The 18,805-nt window shown below is 46.2% G+C and overlaps 2 protein-coding genes across 2 annotated transcripts in view; one reads left to right on the top strand and one right to left on the bottom strand.

The window, feature by feature from the left end:
• LOC105520779 (transmembrane protein 185A-like) overlaps positions 1 to 1,638 on the bottom strand; it is a 10,978-nt gene extending 9,340 nt beyond the window's left edge. The window contains exon 1 of the mRNA XM_011954679.1: positions 1,403 to 1,638. Coding sequence (XP_011810069.1) covers positions 1,403 to 1,638 — 236 coding nt within the window. The remainder of the gene's footprint in view (positions 1 to 1,402) is intronic.
• Positions 1,474 to 6,682, top strand: LOC105520769 (melanoma-associated antigen 11). The gene is made up of 5 exons (XM_011954671.1): positions 1,474 to 1,576; positions 2,572 to 2,681; positions 3,911 to 4,006; positions 5,034 to 5,104; positions 5,180 to 6,682. The coding sequence occupies exons 2-5, from the start codon at positions 2,589 to 2,591 to the stop codon at positions 6,204 to 6,206; spliced, it is 1,287 nt and encodes a 428-aa protein (XP_011810061.1). The 5' UTR covers positions 1,474 to 1,576; positions 2,572 to 2,588; the 3' UTR covers positions 6,207 to 6,682.
• The last annotated feature ends 12,123 nt before the right edge of the window (positions 6,683 to 18,805 follow it).

Consider the following 18,805-nt stretch of genomic DNA (forward strand, 5'->3'; position numbering starts at 1 on the left):
CTTTCTTTCCTTTTTCTTTCTTTCTCTTTCTTTCTTTCTTTCTTTCTTTCTTTCTTTCTTTCTTTCTTTCTTTCTTTCTTTCTTCCTTCTTTCTCTCTCTTTCTCTCTCTCTCTTTCTTTTCTTTCTTTCTTTTTGAGATGGGGTCTTGTTATGTAGCTCAGATTAATCTTGAGCTACTGGGCTCAAGTGTTCCTCCCGGCTTGGCCTACCAAAGTGTTTGGATTACAGGTGTGAACCACCGTGTTCAGCCTTGGGCTTCTATCTCAGGCTCCCCAAAACAACCCTGGAAAACTACAGACTAAAAATAAATAAATAAAGGAACAAGCAAACAATATAAACAATGAAATCTAAACAAAAAAACATGAGCAATCCCTGAGAATTTCATTGTATTTTGAAGGAATACTTGTGATTGCGGGGGAAGAGTAGCAGGGAAGTTGGGGTGGACAGGAAGAAAGAAATGTTTAAAATTCTGCCCCTACTTCACTGTGGAAAACTCAGTGTCTCAGACCACAGGTGCCAGTAGTCAACGGGTAACTTCAGGACAGGAGGAAACACTGGTTGATTAAAGGAATATGGCTGGAATTTGTGCTAATAACCACTAAAACCAGGTCCGTAGATAAAGATTGGCTTTTTAAAAATTATCATTTTAATTGAAGATAACGAATGGATTAAATTACAGTATTGACCATCAGAGTGAAATAGGCATAGTTAGGTTAAGTATGATTTTTGACACTGAATGAGAATTAAAAAATGAAAATCACTATAATGAACTATGAAGTGTTAGATAAATTCTAAACGCAGGACTTCCACAAATTTCTTGCAGCTGCTCAGCCTCTTCAGTGTAAAAATAAAGCTTTCAGGGCAAAAGTTTGCAAAGTCTAGATCTGGCTAGGGAGGAGCCCCCGTGGGAAGGTGTGCGTCTTCTCCCAGAGGTCACTACAATCACGGGTACTGAAGCCACATGGAAGCACCTAGCCTGGGATCTGCAGCTATTCTCTGCAAGGGATGCAGTTAGGCAATGCTCAGAGGTGACAGAAACAGAGCATCTCCCACCCATCACTTTATGAAAGAACCGGGAGCCAAGAGGAGGGCCCTCCTGAGTGAGGACTGACGGTCCACCCTCCCCACATAGAGGGGCCACAGAATCCAGCTCGGTCCCTCCTGTCAGCCCTGGAAGACCTTGGCAATGTTGTCCCCCGACCTCACACCTCCCGCTCACTGACACCTCACGGGACTCAGAGACTTGGTCCGAGAGGAGCAGACATCATTGGCAGAGGACGGAGCTCCAGGCTCTGCGAGGAATCAAGGTCAGAAACCTGAGGGAGGATTCAGGCACCCCCATGACCCTCGACCACATCTGCACCCCTCGCCACTACACTTCACCCCGACCCGCCCCCCTACCGGCAGAATCGGGTTCCGCCCCTGCTGCACATCCGGGGAAGCTCCAGGCGTGGGGGCCGGATGCGACCTCCATTGGCTTCCGCCTCTGCGGTCTGAGAGGAGCGAACGCGTCTTTCTGAGGGGTGTCTTGAGAGTGGCCCAGGGCAGCGGGCACAGGCTCTGTGAGGAGGCAAGGTGAGAGCTGAAGGAGGACTGAGGAGGCCTCCTCCCCAGATAGAGGGCCCCAGATAATCCATCGCCAACCCTGGAGCCAGCCCTGAAACAAGGGGGGACCAAATTGTCAGGCTGAGACAATCCCCCACCTCAGTGCCCAAGGAGACTCTGGGAGTCGAATCTATGGTGTGACCCGGGCAGAGGCAGTTCCATAAAGGGTGGGGCCCCGGCCTTTCCAGGCATCAAAATTAGGACTCTGAGAAATTATGGAGAGGTTCCACCCCATCCTGATAGAGGGGCCCCAGAGTCCATCCTTGTCCCTGCAGTTAACGCAAAGGACCTCCTGGCTTGGTGCTGCGGACTTGCACATTAGGGGGTCAGAGAGAAGTGACAGCCAGGTTCTGAGGGGTGGCTTGTGATCCGCTGAGGGCAGCAGGCCCAGGCTCTGTGAGGAGGCAAGATGAGATGCTGAGGGAGGACTGAGGACACCCCCTCCTCAGATAGAGGACCCCAAATAATCCAGCACTGCCTCTGCTGCCAGGCCTGGATCACCCCACGGGGACGGACTTCTCAGTCTGGGCCGTCCCCTCCCGCCACCCCCCTCGGCTTCTGTCTCCCACCGCTTAAGCCTCAGGGGACTTTGGGGTCAGAGCTTGGTGTGACCAGGGCAGTGCTGCTTAGGAGAGGGCAGGGCCCAGGCTCTGCCAGGCATCAAGGTCAGGACCCTGAGGGAAGGCTGAGGCCCCACAGAGCGAGGCTCCCTCTCTGCTGTCAGCCCTGGGAAGTTCCTGGCATGGCCGCTAGGCACATGCTTCCTGATTTCCGCATCCTGGGCTGATGGAGGGAAGGAGCTTGGTATCATGAGAACGACCTAGAGGGAGCACAGACAGGGCCCAGTCCCTGCTGGGAGGCGAGAGAGGCCTAAGGGACAACTGAAGGGACCCAGCACCCCAGGACAGCTCCCCCCCAACCCCCCGCCACCCCGCCGTCTCAGACTGAGGTGCCTCTTCATTCAGCCTTGGGAATCTGAGGAATGGAGACTCAGATCCGCAGAGAGGGTCTCGGGTGCAGCCCTGCCGGCATCAAGAGGAAGAAGAAGGAGGACTCAGGACACCTTGGACTCCAGGTCAGTAGGGACCTTGGCCCTTGGAGTTCCAAGGCACAGTGGCCACATGTGGTGCATCCTCACTCTGCCTTTGTGGTGTCAGAGAGGAGTGGGTTGTGGTCTGAGGAGTAGAGCCTCAGGTCAACCCAGTGGGGAGTCCCAGAGCACTGAGGGAGGACTCAGGCAACCAATTCTCCCTGAGGTAGAAAACCTGCCCCGCCATCAGTCCTTGGAGGCCCCAGGCAGGACTCTAGGAAAGAGAGGCAGCTCCCCACTTCCTAGTTGGAGTTCTCTGGGAGATGGTGGTCTTGGCCTGCAAAACCCATCCACAATTCAGCAGGAGAGACATGGATAGGCCTTGTCAGGAGTAAATCTGAATACCTGGAGGGCACCCAGAGAGAGGAGGCACCCCTGAAATCTGCTCCATCTGTCAGACTTTGGCATCCCATGCAGGGGTGTCCGTGTAGTGCCCCTTCACTTTCTGCCTCCCACATCTCAGAGAGGTGGGACCCTTGGTCTGAGGTGGGTCCTCAGGTCAGCAGAGGGATACACACCTGGTCAGCACAGGGTGGAGTCCAGGATCTACCAGTAGTCAAGGAGAGGAAAATTGATGAAGACTGAAGGTAAGAATGTACCCTCCCGCGTGCCAAAGAAAAAGGGACCTCACAAATCCCAGCTTCCCCTGTTTTCATCCCTGGGAGGCCCCAGGTAGGGGAGGCATGTGCCATGCTCACAATTCTGCCACCGGGTTGGGGGTGGCACCTTGCTCATGGAGGTGAGCACCTTGTTTCAAGGGGGTGATGACGGGTCAGCAGGTGGAGCCACACCTGGTCAGCAGAGGGAGGAGTCCCAGGATCTTTAGGACTCAAGGTGTGTGTGGTCTCCTTTGTGAGGACTGGAGGTATCTCCATCCTATAATGAAGGGATCCCACAGAGTCTCTCCATCCCCTGTGGTTGGCTGTATGGGGACCTGATCACAGGTGGCCCCAAGTGGCAAGCTCACTTGTACCACAGACAGAAAGTTGGGAAACATTCAGGGAGATGAGGTCTTGGTGTAAAGGGATATGTCTGCTCATCTCAGGGGTTGGGAGTCAAGGAAGGACCGGCCTCGGCAGAAGTAAAGATGAAAAACCCACAGGAGGACTTTGGAATCCCCACCCCAGAACCGAAGGGGCCAGCCTCTGCTGTCAGCCCTGGACAGCCACATGATGGGGTGATGGGACTTACTTCTGTTTTGGAATCTTGGGCAGGTGAGCACTATGTTCTCAGAGGACAGCTTCCAGTCAACAGAAGGAGCCCCATCTGGTCCACAAATACAGTGGTCCCAGGATCTGCCAAGAGTCCAGGTGAGAAACCTGAGGGAGAATTGAAGGTTGCCCCTGGCCAGAACACAGAGGAGGGCCACATAGAAATCTGCTCTGCCCCTGCTGTCTCCCCAGAGAGCATGGGCAGAACTATCTGCTGAGACCCCTCTCTTATACTGGGATCATTGGTCTCAGGGAGGGGAGGCATTGGTCTGAGAGGGCTGCACTTAGGTCAGCAGTGGGAGGGTCCCAGGCATGACCAGAATCAAGGTGGGAGCTGACGGGACCGCACTTACCAAAAACATGGGACCCAGCCCTTTCCTGCCCCTGTGTCAGCCATGGGACGTCGCTGGGACCATGGGTGTTTCTGTTTCCCTGATTTCCTCTTCTGGTGTCTCCTGGAGGTAGAGTTGGGTTTAAGGAGATGGCCTCAGGTCAACAGAGGGAGGGTCCCAGGCCAAGATAGGCATCAAGATGGGGACCAAGCAGGCTCCTTACCCCAGGACACATGGACCCAGCTGACTGTCACCATCTCTTGCTGTCCTTCCCGGGTAGCTTTGTGTACATGTGGGCAGATGTGTATCCCCACATGTCCTCTTTCATATCAGGAAAGAGCTATGGATCTGAGAGTTTCTCAGGTCAGGAGAGGTGTGTCTTCCAGGCCCTGGCAGGAGCAAGTTGAGGGCCCTGAGCACAGAGGGGACCATCCACTCCAAAAAAGTGAGAAACTCACAGAGTTTGGCCCACCTTTCTGACTGTGCTGGCGTGCCAGGACAGGTGCTTGCAGTGTGCAGCCTGAGGGCCCTGTGATTCCTCTTCCAGAAGCTCCAAAAACCGAGCAGTGAGGCCTTGGGGTCAGGCAATGTCTTCAGGTCTCAGAACACAGGAAGCCCAGGCAGTGCCAGCAGTCCAGATGAGATGTTCACCCTCAACCTGCAAATGGCCCCACCTGCCCCAGTACAGTGAGGGACCCCCCCGCTTGCAGTCTCACCTGCCCTACCTCAGTCCTGGAGCCTCCTGCTCTGATGTCCAGCTGCATCTTGAGCAGCCTTCTCACTTCCTTTTTCAGGTTTTTAGAGAACAGGCCAACCAGGAGGACAGGAGCCCCAGGAAGACCCAGAGGATCACTGGAGGAAAAGTGTAAGTAGGCCTTTGTGAGATTCTCCATGGTTCATATCTCATCTGAGTCTGCTCTCACACTCCCTCTCTCCCCAGGCTGTGGGGCCCCATCACCCAGATCTTTCCCACAGCTCGGCCTGCTGACCTAACCGGAGTCATCATGCCTCTTGAGCAAAGGAGTCAGCACTACAAGCCTGCGGAAGGCCTGCAGGCCCAAGAAGAAGACCTGGGCTTGGTGGGTGGCGCACAGGCTCTCCAAGCTGAGGAGCAGGAGGCTGCCTCCTTCTCCTCTACTCTGAATATGGGCACTCTAGAGGAGGTGCCTGCTGCTGAGTCACCAAGTCCTCCCCAGAGTCCTCAGGGAGAGTCCTCCTCTCCCACTGCCATGGACTCCATCTTTGGGAGCCTATCTGATGAGGGCTCCAACAGCCAAGAAGAGGAGGGGCCCAGTACTTCGCCCAGCCTGATAGACCCTGAGTCCTTTTCCCAAGATACACTACATGACAAGATAATTGATTTGGTTCATTTATTGCTCCGCAAGTATCGAGTCAAGGGGCTGATCACAAAGGCAGAAATGCTGGGGAGTGTCATCAAAAATTATGAGGACTACTTTCCTGAGATATTTAGGGAAGCCTCTGAATGCATGCGACTGCTCTTTGGCATTGACGTGAAGGAAGTGGACCCCGCTAGCCACTCCTATGTCCTTGTCACCTCCCTCAGCCTCTCTTATGATGGCATACGGGGTGATGAGCAGAGCATGCCCAAGTCTGGCCTCCTGATAATAGTCCTGGGTGTGATCTTCATGGAGGGGAACTGCGTCCCTGAAGAGGTTATGTGGGAAGTCCTGAGCATTATGGGGGTGTATGCTGGAAGGGAGCACTTCCTCTTTGGGGAGCCCAAGAAGCTCCTCACCCATGATTGGGTGCAGGAAAAGTACCTGGTGTACCGGCAGGTGGCCGGCACTGATCCTGCATGTTATGAGTTCCTATGGGGTCCAAGGACCCACATTGAGACCAGCAAGATGAAAGTTCTTGAGTACATAGCCAATGCCAATGGGAGGGATCCCACTTCTTACCCATCCCTGTATGAAGATGCTTTGAGAGAGGAGGAAGAGGGAGTGTGAGCATGAGATGCAACCAGGGCCAGTGGGCAGGGAAACGGGCCAATGCATGCTTCAGGGCCACACCCAGCAGTTTCCCTGCCCTGTGTGAAATCAGTCCCATTCTTCCCTCTGTGTTTTATGGAGAAGTCAGTGTTACCAGTAGTAGAAGGCACAGTGAATGGAAGGGAACACATTGTATACCGCTTTTAGGTTTCTCTTCCATACGGTGACTTGGAGATTTCTTTTTGTGTCCTTTTGGTAATTTTCAAATATTGTTCCTTTAATAAAAGTTTTAGTTAGCTTCAACATCTAAGTGTGTGGATGATGCTGACCACACATGTAGTTTTGCTTATCCATTTCAAGTGCAAGAGTTTGCCATTTTGTAAAACATTTTGGGGAATCTTCCATCTTGCTGTGATTTGCAATAGGTATTTTCTTGGAGAATGTAAGAACTTAGCAATAAAGTTGAACTGGTGTTGTGAAACAGAGAAATAAAAGGAGAAGGTCATTAATTCTTGTCTTATCCATGTTCATCTGTTGTTCTATGAAAGTACACACACAAACACAAACACACACACACACACACACACCCCACCACATACATATTCACCAAGGAAATGCAGTTTCCTATTGAGTTGCAGATTCTCTGAGATGTCCTGGACAATAAGAAATATTCCAAAGTAGTGAATGGTAGCACCTGGGGTCAGAGTAATACTAGAAATGGCTGTCAATCATTAAATATTCAATATATTCCAGGCATTGTCCCCGGTGTTTTAATACATTTCCTACATTATAACAGTCCTAAAAACTGGACTGTCAAACCCATTTTCTGGATGAACCTGAGTCTCATGGTGCTCGGTAACTTTCCCAAGATCTTATCACTGGTAAATCACAAGGTTGGTCTGAATTCATCTAGAGCCCATTCTATTCTCACTCTTTCCAGCCTGAAGTACACCTCTGTCCCTTAATTCCTTTGTTTTCTCAGTACTGCATAATGTCTCTTAAGTGGCCAAAAGAAGGACCCTGTGGACATGGTACTGAAAGCAGGTCTACAAAAGGAAGGTGACAATGAGGATGAAACATAATCTGGGGATAGTCTGTGGGCTTTATTAACCTAGGGTCCTCCTGCCTGAGCCCTAGGGTTCCTGAGAGCTGACTCTATCCAGGTGCAGGAATTTCTGTCCAGCCCTACCACTTTCCCTCATCATAGAGGCCTTCCCTTGGTCTCCCCTATGTGCCCTCTCTTCCAGTTGGAATCTGGCCTGCTGCCTGCTCCTCCCTGCTGCTTCCTGTGAAGGCTAAGCAAAATCACCTGCCCTCCCCTTTACACATCCTGTCACCCCAACTGTGTGCCTAAATACACTCTCGAACTTTTCTAAATAGATGGTGAGTGGAATGTGATTAGCACATGATAATCCTATTCTTGAGATATGAAGTTACACAGAGAGAGTTTTTTTAAACCACCTTGTTATTTGTAATAGGAATTTAATGGGGTGTTTTATTTGAAACTGGTCACTGAACACATACAAGGATGAATGACCTTACCTTGGTGGTGAAAATCTAAAGTCTTCCACATAAGCTGGAGATGAGGAAAGAACATGGGAATCACTGCGGAGTCAACATCTACTAAGGCTGAAGTCCTAAAACCCCAGAGTCTCCCAGGAGGTGAAAAATGTTGCCTTGGTGGGAGTACTAGCTCAAATTTTAGTAGAATAATTAACCAAGTTTCTACTTTCTCCTGTCTAGTACTTGCCCCACAGGAAAATATGGGCTTTCATTGTGTCTAAAGGCACCTGACAGGTGTTTAGGCATGTGGAGGGTAGCAGAAACTCACAGGTTAAAATTTTGACCAGGAATCAAATGGAGGAAAAGTTCTAAGCCTACTAATTGTTTAATGGGTATTATAAAGGGAAGATTCCCTGATGAGCCTTCCTGCTGAGACTTTCAAGGTTCTTGGACAGTTTTGATCCTACATTTCAAAGCATCAGTCACGTAGCAGGCACTTGAAAAAGTTAGAGAACTTCAAGGCAAATGTGGGCTTCTCAGAAACTCCCAGCAATGAGAAGGGTTGTTTAATACCAAATTATCATAATTGCTTTTTTTGAGCACCTCCTACATAACCGTTTATGGGGGAGACTATACCACTCACTCACATTTTGTCTTTGTCTCCTTCCCGGACACATGGGAACAGTACAACCCACTTGCAGTTTGGAAGGGTCGTGTGACCACTTGTTACCACTGAAACATGAGCAGAAGTGTTGTTTGTCACATCCAGGCATTTGGGAACCAGTGTGCTGTTTCCAAGTTTTCTTCCTCCATCCAATAGTAAACACGGCAGCTTCATTTGAGATGATGGATTCAGAAGGTAGAAGCAGCCTGGATCCCTGGGTCACGTGAGAGTGGAGAGCCCCTGCCAAACCGCATCAGAACTTATGGGCACATAAAATAAACTTTTTTTGTGTCAGGCCATTCAAATTTTAGGGTTTGTCTGTTGCATCAACTAGTGGTTATTTTTATTGACTAATACACAGCTACTATTTTTGCTGTTTTTCTTATTTAAAGAGTCTCGTCACAAAAATAGCAGTGTGTATATGTATTCTTGTTGCAAACAATCTAAATATACAGATATATTATAATTTCTCCCTTTTCAAAGTCCTTCCACAATTTAAACCCCATCACAGAGTTCACCATAATTATTAATCTGATATGTATTATTTTAAAGCTGATTTTAGGCTTCTTATATAGAGATGTGCTATGAAAATACTAGCATATTGGTCATTTTGATAATTATGTATATATTGATATGCTACTTGCCTTTGCCACTTAAAATGGATACAGAATCTTACCATGACAGTACGTATATATCTCCCTCGATTTTGTAACCACTCTCTAGAATCTTAAAGCATTAATATGTCATAATTAATTAAACCATTCTGACAGATAAATAAATATACCTGATATACCTGACAGATAAATAAATTGTTCTCTACTTGTTGTTATGATTAATAGAACTAAAATCAACATCATTGAACGTGAATTATTGTGCAAATGTGCATATTTTTTACTAAGAAATACATAACAATGTGAACATTAGGTTAAAGTAGAAAAGGTGGAAACAGTTTACAGTTTTATAAATATTGCAGACATTTCAATCCAAAATCTGTAGCAATTCATGTTCTCACAGATTAATGTGTAGATCAGTTAGAGTGGTGGGAGAAATTATAAGAAGGAATTATAGGAAAAACATAAATCTTCTTGGAATGCCAGGAGGTTTTGCAAAAGCTTTGAAAGATAATTGGGCTGAAGGCAGCCAAAGTCTCTTATCCAGAGCCTGAGAGCAAAAGGTAGATAACAAGGAAGTGTAAAGAAATTGATCTAGATAAGTTAGTTTACTTAGGCCCCAGAACCTGGTCTTTAATCATCCGTGCACAGGACTGCTCTCTCTGGGGGGGGTGCGGGGGGGCGGGGGCGACCATATTAGTTACCCACAAGACGTGTTGACTCAAAGCCTTTGTCATTAAATCTGTACTGAATATTTGCCCGCAGCGCTGGCTTGTTGTTGGGGCTGAGGCTGCTAAAACTCTTTCTGTGAACAGCGCAGTCTCCTAGCCATCTCTTTCACCGGATACCTGTGCGTGAGTACATTTTTTCATCCGTCGCTCGGTCAGGGTCTGCCAGTCAGACCTGGCAGGTGGTGCCCCATGTGAGGAACGCTGCAGTGGATCACAATGGAACCCTCAAAAACGAAGGCGAAGAGACTGTGCAGTCAGTAAGTCATAGGTGCCCACTCGGGATTTCCAAGATCGAGGGAATTGTTCAGGCTAGGGTTTCATCATCAAACAACAGGCATCAGTGTATATAAAAGAGTATATAAAAGTATTGAAACAGCTGCTTAAAACTAGCAGAGCCTCAGTTTCGCAGGCTCAATTAAGGGACCTAACGCAAACTGTTACTTCCCATAACCCATGGTTCCTGGAAGAAGGTATACTACACGTAGAGCTCTGGGAACAAGTTGGGAGAAATCTTAACATCATGTACAAGGGCAGCGGGTCCCAACAACATCTCTAACATTATGTTCTTTAGTTAGGGTTGCTTTGGTCCTGCTATACACAGAAGAGCCTAAAAAGGGGAGAGAGGAGGAACCATCACCTACCTTACCACCTCTATCTCCCTCAGCCCCCTGTTTCTGGCAAATATACCAAAGAGGAAATGGAGGTTTTGTCAAAGCCCCCTCCTCCAATAAATTCCAATAAATTGGAAAAAAAGACAAGGGATACGCTACAGCTATGGGACCCTGTCTTAGGTAAGTGGCATTCAAAGGGGAGCTCTTGGCCTGCCCGGTAATGCAAAATTGACAAGGCGATCGAGTATATGAACCCATTTCTTTTAATGCTTATAAAGAGAAAAATAATTAAAGAAAACAGAGCCACTAGCCCATTACAAAAGGAATAATTGAAGCCATGTCAGACAACTTCTGTATGACCCCATGGGACTGGTCAGTGCTAGCTAAAACAACTTTGGAGCCCAGCCAATACCTCTGAAGGGCAGACTATGATGAGTTATGCAAACAACAAGCCAGTCAGAATCAATTGGCCAGGCAAAACATAACTGCTGCTATGCTCCAGGCGAGGGGTCCCCATGCTGATGTACAATGACAACTAAATTTTGATCCCCAGGTCTATGCACAAGTGTCTTTGTGCACTCTCAGGGCTTGGGACTGAATTCCCGAGAGCAGAGTTCAACAGGGATCTTTTATAAATGTTTGACAAGGGCCTCAGGAGCCATTTGTTGAATTTATCAATCAGTTAACCCAGGCAATTAAGAGATAAATTAGTCATGCCCAGGCTGCTGATATCTTATTGTTGCAATTGGCTTATGAAAATGCTAACGTCGACTGCCAGCAAGCAATGCAGGCAATCAGAGGAAAGGCAGCCATAGTTGGGGAATTTATACAAGCGTGTCAACTGGTGGGGACTGAAACACACAAAGCAAAAATATTGGCTATGGCATTAAGGCCTCCTAAAGCGAAAAGGGAGAGAAACCCAAATTGTTTTCTATGTGGCGAGCCAGGCCATATGAAGCGGGAATGCCCCAATAATAGAGACCAAGGTAACTCAGGAAAAGAACCCCCTTCTATATGCCCCGATGTAAAAAGAGGAAACATTGGGCAAATAAGTGCGGGTTCAAATTTGATAAAAACGGCAACCCCCTACGTAATCAGGTAATCAGGTGGGAAACTTCATGAGGGGCCAGCCCCAGTCCGTATTCCAAACAGGGGCAATGCCAGCAGCTTTCTTCAGTCATATGGAAAGCCCACAGTCCTCTCTCTCAGAGCAGCCACCACTGGGAGACAGGACTGGACTTACTCTGCCCCAACGAATTAGTGCTAAAAGAAGGAGAAGACCCTAAAAGGGTTGCAACCAGGATCTGGGGCCCACTGCCTCCGGGAACAGTAGGATTAGTTCTAGGGCAATCAAGCCTATCCAGTAAAGGAATTAATGTGCTCATTTGAGTAATTGTTAGTGATTATCAAGGTGAGATATTAGTTATGATGGAATGTAAAGGTCTGCATATTCTTCTCCCTAGATCAAAGGTAGTCCAGTTAATACTCTTACCATACTGGGTCCCCAATGCCAAGGGAAAAGAAAAGGGAAAGGGAAATTTTGGAAGCACACGAGCCACAGGAGTATATTGGAACCAATTAATCACTTATCAGAGACCCATGATTACCTTAAAAATTGGAAATAAAATGTTACTAGCTTATTGGACACAGAGGCAGATATTTCTTTTTTTTTTTTTTGAGGCGGAGTCTCGCTCTGTCGCCCGGACTGGAGTGCAGTGGCCAGATCTCAGCTCACTGCAAGCTCCGCCTCCTGGGTTTTACGCCATTCTCCTGCCTCAGCCTCCCGAGTAGCTGGGACTACACGCGCCCGCCACCTCGCCCGGCTAGTTTTTGTATTTTTAGTAGAGACGGGGTTTCACCGTGTTAGCCAGGATGGTCTCGATCTCCTGACCTCGTGATCCGCCCGTCTCGGCCTCCCAAAGTGCTGGGATTACAGGCTTGAGCCACCGCGCCCGGCCAGAGGCAGATATTTCAATCATGAGTGATGAAACTGTCCAGAAACTGTCCTTGGGTCACTCAGAAACAAAAAATTGTCAGCATCAGGGAAGCGCACACAGCCAAGCAGAGCACACACCCGCTAATATGTTGCAATTTGGAGGGAAGGAAAGCAGTTATACAACCTCTAATCATGTCCATCCCTGTTAATCTTTGGGGGTGGGACCTATTAGCCCAATGTGGAGGTCACTCTACAGACCCCTTTCTAATAATGGGCACTGTTGTAATTCCTCCCCTACCCCTGATGTGGCTCTCTCTAGATCCAATTTGGGTAGAACAGTGACCTTTAAAGGGAGAGAAATTACAAAAAGCCCATGAATTCGTTGAGGAGCAATTAAAAGCCGGCCATATGGAACCATCAGATAGCCCTTGGAATTCACCCATTTTTGTCATTCCCAAAAAGTCTGGTAAATGGAGACTTTTGCATGGCTTATGTGGTATTAATGTTAATTTGCAACCTATGGGGCTCCTTCAACAGGGGCTCCCTTCCCCCGCGGTGATTCCTGAAGATTGGCCTACAGTTGTTATCGACTTAAAAGAGTGCTTTTGTACTATTCCCCTTGCAAAACAAGGCAGAGAAAAATTTGCGTTTACAATACCAGCTATCAATAATGAAAGGCCAGCTAGCGGATTTTATTGGAAAATGCTTCCTCAAGGAATGCTGAACAGTCCTACCATGTGTCAGTATCATGTAAATCAAGCTTTGCTCGCCGGTAGAAAATAATTTCCTAATTGCAAGATTATTCATTTTGTGGATAATATTTTACCGGCAGCCCCAACAGAGCCAGTTATATGCCTCTGTTGTAAAGAACACGCAGTTAAGAGGTTTAATCATAGCACCTGAAAAAGTACAAATGTCCTCTCCTTGGAAATATCTTGGGTATATACTAACTTTCTGGGCAGTAAAACCTCAAAAGTTTAAATTAAATACTAGCAACTTACACACCTTAAATAATGATCAGAAATTACTAGGCAATATTAACTGGCTTCGCCCCACCTTAGGCATAACTACTAATAAGTTACAAAACCTGTTTTCTATCTTAAGAGGCAATGCTGCCCTAGACTCTTCTAGGCACTTAACTCCTGCAGCATAAAGGGAAATTGAGGGAGTAGAGTAAGCTATTTCTCAAGGCAACTAGATCACATAGATCCACGATATTCAGTTCAGTTGTTTGTTTTTCCCACTAAACATTCCCCAAGAGGATTAATAGGCCAGATGGCCCCAGGGTTGCACTTTCTAGAATGGGTGTTTTGCTCACATAACAGGACTAAAACACTCTCTCTATATATCCAGCTAGTTAGTTAAGTCGTCCATTCAGGGCGCAGACAATGCGATCAGTTGCTAAGTTATGACCCTGATGTCATCAGAATTCCTTTGAGTAAAAAGCCATTCGAAGCAGTATTGCCTTTATCTTTAGACCTGCAAATAACACTCTCTGATTATACAGGCCATATAGAGCATGCCCTTCCTGCTGATAAACTACTTCAGTTCTTATCTCATACTTCTGTGGTTTTGCCTACAAAAATAGTTCACTCGCCCATACCTAACACTTTAACACTGTTTACCGATGGCTCTGGTAAACATGGAAAAGTGGCTATTTGGTGGAGACTGCATAATTCCCTCACTCGTTCTGGATTTACTAGCACTCAGAGAGCTGAAGTTGGAGCCTTAATATTGGCCTTGGAGAATTTTTTCGCTTAGCCCATCAGTATTGTTAGTGACCCTGCTTACTCTATTTATTTACTGCAGAACCTTGAAACAACCCTCATTAAGTCCACTCTGGAGCCCACGCTGTGTGCACTTTTTGCTGGACTTCAGCAATTGCTAGATGAACGTACACATCCTATTTTTATCACATATATTCAAGCTCACAGCTCACTGCCTGGCCCATTGGCTTATGGCAATGAACGAGCAGACCTACAAGTTATAACATCGCTGCTTAACCAAGCCACCCAATAGCGTCAATTTTTCCACCAAAATTGGAGAAACTTATCTGAACAATTTCAACTGACCCAGAGAGTAGCTAGACAAATTATCCTGCAATGCCCATATTGCCAGCTCACAGGCACGTCCCCTCCTTCTACAGGTGTTAACCCTAGAGGACTAGAACCTAATCAGTTATGGCAAACGGATGTTACACACATGCCTGAATTTGGAAATCTAAGATGTGTACATGTGTCTCTTGATACCAATTCTCACTTAATTAGCACTCATACCTTTCCTGGAGAGTCCACCCGATGTGTCATTAAACGTCTTCTTTTAACTTTTGCATTTATGGGGCGGCCCACAAAACATAAAACTGATAATGGTCTGGCTTATGCCAGCTCACAGTTTCAACAGTTTTGTCACATGTGGAACATTCAACATTCCACAGGCATCCATATAACCCCCCAAGGACAGGCCATAGTAGAATATGGCCATCCACCCTTAAAAATATGCTAAAAAAAAAGAGGGGGGCAATATGAGTAAGGACCCTGCGACACTATTGGCACAAGATTTATTTACTCTTAATTTTTTTAATTTAAATGATACATTTCCATCAGTTGTAGAAAAGCACTTTGTTAAAACCTCTCAAGACATGAAACCTGCTGTTTTATGGAAAGATGTAAACAGTAATGCATGGTGTGGTCCAAATGAATTGCTAACATGGGGGAGAGGATATGCTTGTGTTCACACCCCCCCAGATCCTCTTTGGATTCCAGCAGGATGCATCAAACCAAACCATGGCATGGCTAGGACCCAACCCAACACCAGAAATGAAGAAAATGACCCAGCAGGACCCGCAGCCCCAGACAATGCTGCTTCCTCGGATGACACAAGCCCGAGACATTACCTGGGGGATGCTGAAGAAGACAACTCAGGAGGCCGAGCGAATCCTGCTCCGGACACAGACACCATTCACTCCAGATAATTTGTTCCTTGCTATGCTCTCTGTTGTACATTTCAACTCTCATAGGGCATCGATCCTTTTAATGCTCTCGCTTTGTCTGCAATCTGTACCTGCTACACTCCACTGGGCTCATTGCTTAGATCTGCTCTTCTTCTGCCCTGTCACCTGGACAGACACCCCCTTCCCAGCCTCTAGTAACATAACTTCTTGGCTGGGAGAGATAGATTTACGCCTAGTGGGGTCCCTCATTAATGGCACACAGTGGACTAAGGTGCCGGGTAACACTATATATCACTCCACTATCCTCCCACTGTGTGTAAGTTATAAAAGTTCTGACCCTTATACTGTGTACCTGCCCAAACACAATTTTGGCCACATTGTGGCAAAGGAAACGCCTTAACAGTCTTAGTAGCAGGTAGCCTCAAACAGGGCAACACAATCAATGCCATTTTCCCAAACATTCCTCCCTGTGCTAAAGAACAAATCCAGGAAAGTAATGGAATCCATTTCAGCTAGGAAGTCTGTCACTGGGGACAGGCCTGTAGCCTCCAGTTAGGCAATTATAACATCTTAGACTGGAGCCCCCACAGCCATTTGCAGGGTGATCGTACTGATGTCCATGTCTATCTTGGCATCAATGGCAGTTTTGTAGCCACATCCTGTTCCCCTATAATTTGGGCCGATGGGGGGAGGGATATCACAGACCCCAAGTAGAGTCCATGCCACCCAAAGACACTTTATGGTGCCTGGGACATCTTAGCACTTCCCTTAACACCTGGCATGGGACATGTCATAATTCCGGTCACAATTATACTATGACCTTTTTTCATAATCACACTGATCAGTGCCTGATTTACACTACCCATCCATATGTTTTCCTTATGGGAACCAATATTTCTATTACACCCCAAAACTCCACGTTTGTGACTCGAATTCAGGGACAGGCTTGGTTCGTCTCTTGTATCACTAATTATAATACATCTAATTTAAATATTGCTAGTGTCATGGTATTGAGGAGACAATCTGAGGCTTTCCTACCAGTCAATTTAACACGCGATTGGCAAGGTTCCTCTGCCCTTGCCACCTTAGAATGTGCCCTGTCCCTGGTCAGACGCAAAAGATTTATAGTTACACTTATAGCCTTTACCGTCTCAGCCATACTCATCCTAGCAACTGCTAGTGTTGCTGTAGCATCTATTACTGAATCAGTACAGACAGCTACTTTTGTAGATAATTTGGCCAGAAATGTGTCTAATGTACTTAAGCAGGGTATAGAGCAAAAGATTCTTGCACATCTGCAAGCCCTTGAGGCTGACTCGGAATATGTAGGGGAGTGACAACAGGCACCTGCATTCCAACAGCAATTAACCTGTGACTGGTAGCTTAGGCACATCTGTGTTACCTCTCTACCCTGGAATTAATCAAGACATAGTTGGGATGAGGTGCAACAACACCTCTGGGGAACATTTCATGATAATTTAACAGCAGACGTAAAGTAACTTGAAACTAAAATTCTAGAATCCCTAAATGCCATAGATCTACAAGCCCAACAAATAGCCATACGGAAGGGTGTGCAAGAACATCTCTCCTGGATAGATCCCCACTCCTGGGGGTCACTCCTTGATTGGAAAAGAGCGTTGTTAATTATACTCATGTTTGTCTTATGTTATTTACTAATTCTAGGATTCAAAGCCAGAATATGAGTTATAACCACTGTGCCAGACAAACCTGTTGCTGCACACATCTATGCTCTTCAATCAACAAAACCTGATGCAAAAAACAGAAAAGGGGGAGATATAAGAGATCAGTCAGGGTGGTGGGAGAAATTATAAGAAGGAATTATAGGAAAAACACAAACCTTCTTGGAAGCCGGGAGGTTTTGCAAAAGCTTCAAAACATAATTTGGCTGAAGGCAGCCAAAGTCTCTTATCCAAAGCCAGAGAGCAAAAGGTAGATAACAAGGAAGTGTAAAGGAATTGATCTAGATAAGTTAGTTTACTTAGGCCGGAAACCTGGCCTTTAATCATCTGCATGCAGGACTGCTCTCTCTAGGGGGCGACCATGTTAATTACCTACAAGATGTGTTGACTCAAGGCCTTTGTCATTAAATCTGTACTGAATATTAGCCCACAGTGCTGGCTTTTTGGGGCCGGAGGCTGCTACAACTCTTTCTGTGAGTGGTCTGGTCCCCTAGTTCTCTCTTTCACTGGATGCCTGTGTCTGAGTACGTTTTTTCATCCATTGCTTGGTCAGGGTCTGCCAGTCAGATCTGGCATTAATGTATGTGAATATTTTATACTCTTGTGAACATTTTACTATATTAATTTTAAAATTTTGATCAAAAATATGAGTGAAAAATATTTTCTCAATGTTACTTTAATTTGTTTCTCTGCATTCTCTAGTTAGGTTAATTAGAACACCAAGTTAATTTCTTACCCATATGAAGCTGGATTTATGCCGTGTTCTAAGTAAGACTATTCCTCTGGGCATGATTTAAAATTTTGAAATGTCAACATATGTTTTTCATTTGAGGAAGAAAGATTCAGTCAGACTGATCAGGAGGCAGGGAAGGAGAGCAGACAGGACATGCTTAGCCCATGAGGGGCATTGGGTGTATCCAGGGGAGGGCAATTGTCAGAGTCCATGAGTGAGACCACATGCAAAACCAAGTCTATAGAGCCCCAGGCAGGCTGGCACTCAGAGCTCTGAATCCAGAGTTCAGCCCAGTGGGGGCAGGGACCCAGGAACCCAGGGGAAAGGAGCCAGAGGAGGAGGGAGCATAGGACAATGTACAGGAGTAGTTTTGAGAAATCTGGGAGTAATAATCATCAGCTGGGGTGGCATTTCACTGCCATGATGGTGTCCTTTGAAGCCCAAAAATTTAAAATTTTTCTGAAGTCCAATTTATCTATTTTTTTTCTGTTCATGGTTTCGGTGTCCTATCTAGGAATTATTTGCCTAATCTAAGGTAATGAAGATATACCCCTATGTTGTTTTCTGCAAATTTTATAGTAATAGCTCTTATATTTAGGTCTATTATTCATTTTGACTTAATTTTTGCATATAGTGTGAGGTAAGGTCAAACTTCATTCTTTTGTAAGTGCTTATCCAGCTGCCCCAGCACCATTTGTTGAAAAGATTATTCTTTTCCCCATTGGGTTCTCTTGGCACCCTTACTAAAATCAGTTGTCCCCAGAGACATGAGTTTATTTCTGCACTCTCAATTCTATTTCATTGATCTATACTTCTATCCTTGTACCACTACTCTCTTGACTACAGTTGCTTTGTCATTGACTACAGTTGCTTTGTCATAAGTTTTGAAATCAGGAAGTGTGAGTCTTCCTATGGTTTTTCTTTTATCAAGGATGTTTGACTAAAATGGGTACAATTAAGATTTGACAAGCAAAATCAATTGTGGGAATAGCATTTTTAAAACATTTTATGTGTCATTTTAAAATAATTCTTACTTTTTGTGGGTACATAGTAGATGTACATCTCATAAGTACATGAGATGTTTTGATACAGGCATGAAATGTGTAATAATCACATCATGGGAAATGGGGTACCCATCCCCTCAAGCATTTACTCTTCGTGTTACAAACAATCCAATT

The sequence above is a fragment of the Colobus angolensis genome, unplaced genomic scaffold (assembly GCF_000951035.1).
Source record: "Colobus angolensis palliatus isolate OR3802 unplaced genomic scaffold, Cang.pa_1.0 Scaffold389, whole genome shotgun sequence".
Classification (NCBI taxonomy): Eukaryota; Metazoa; Chordata; class Mammalia; order Primates; family Cercopithecidae; genus Colobus; species Colobus angolensis.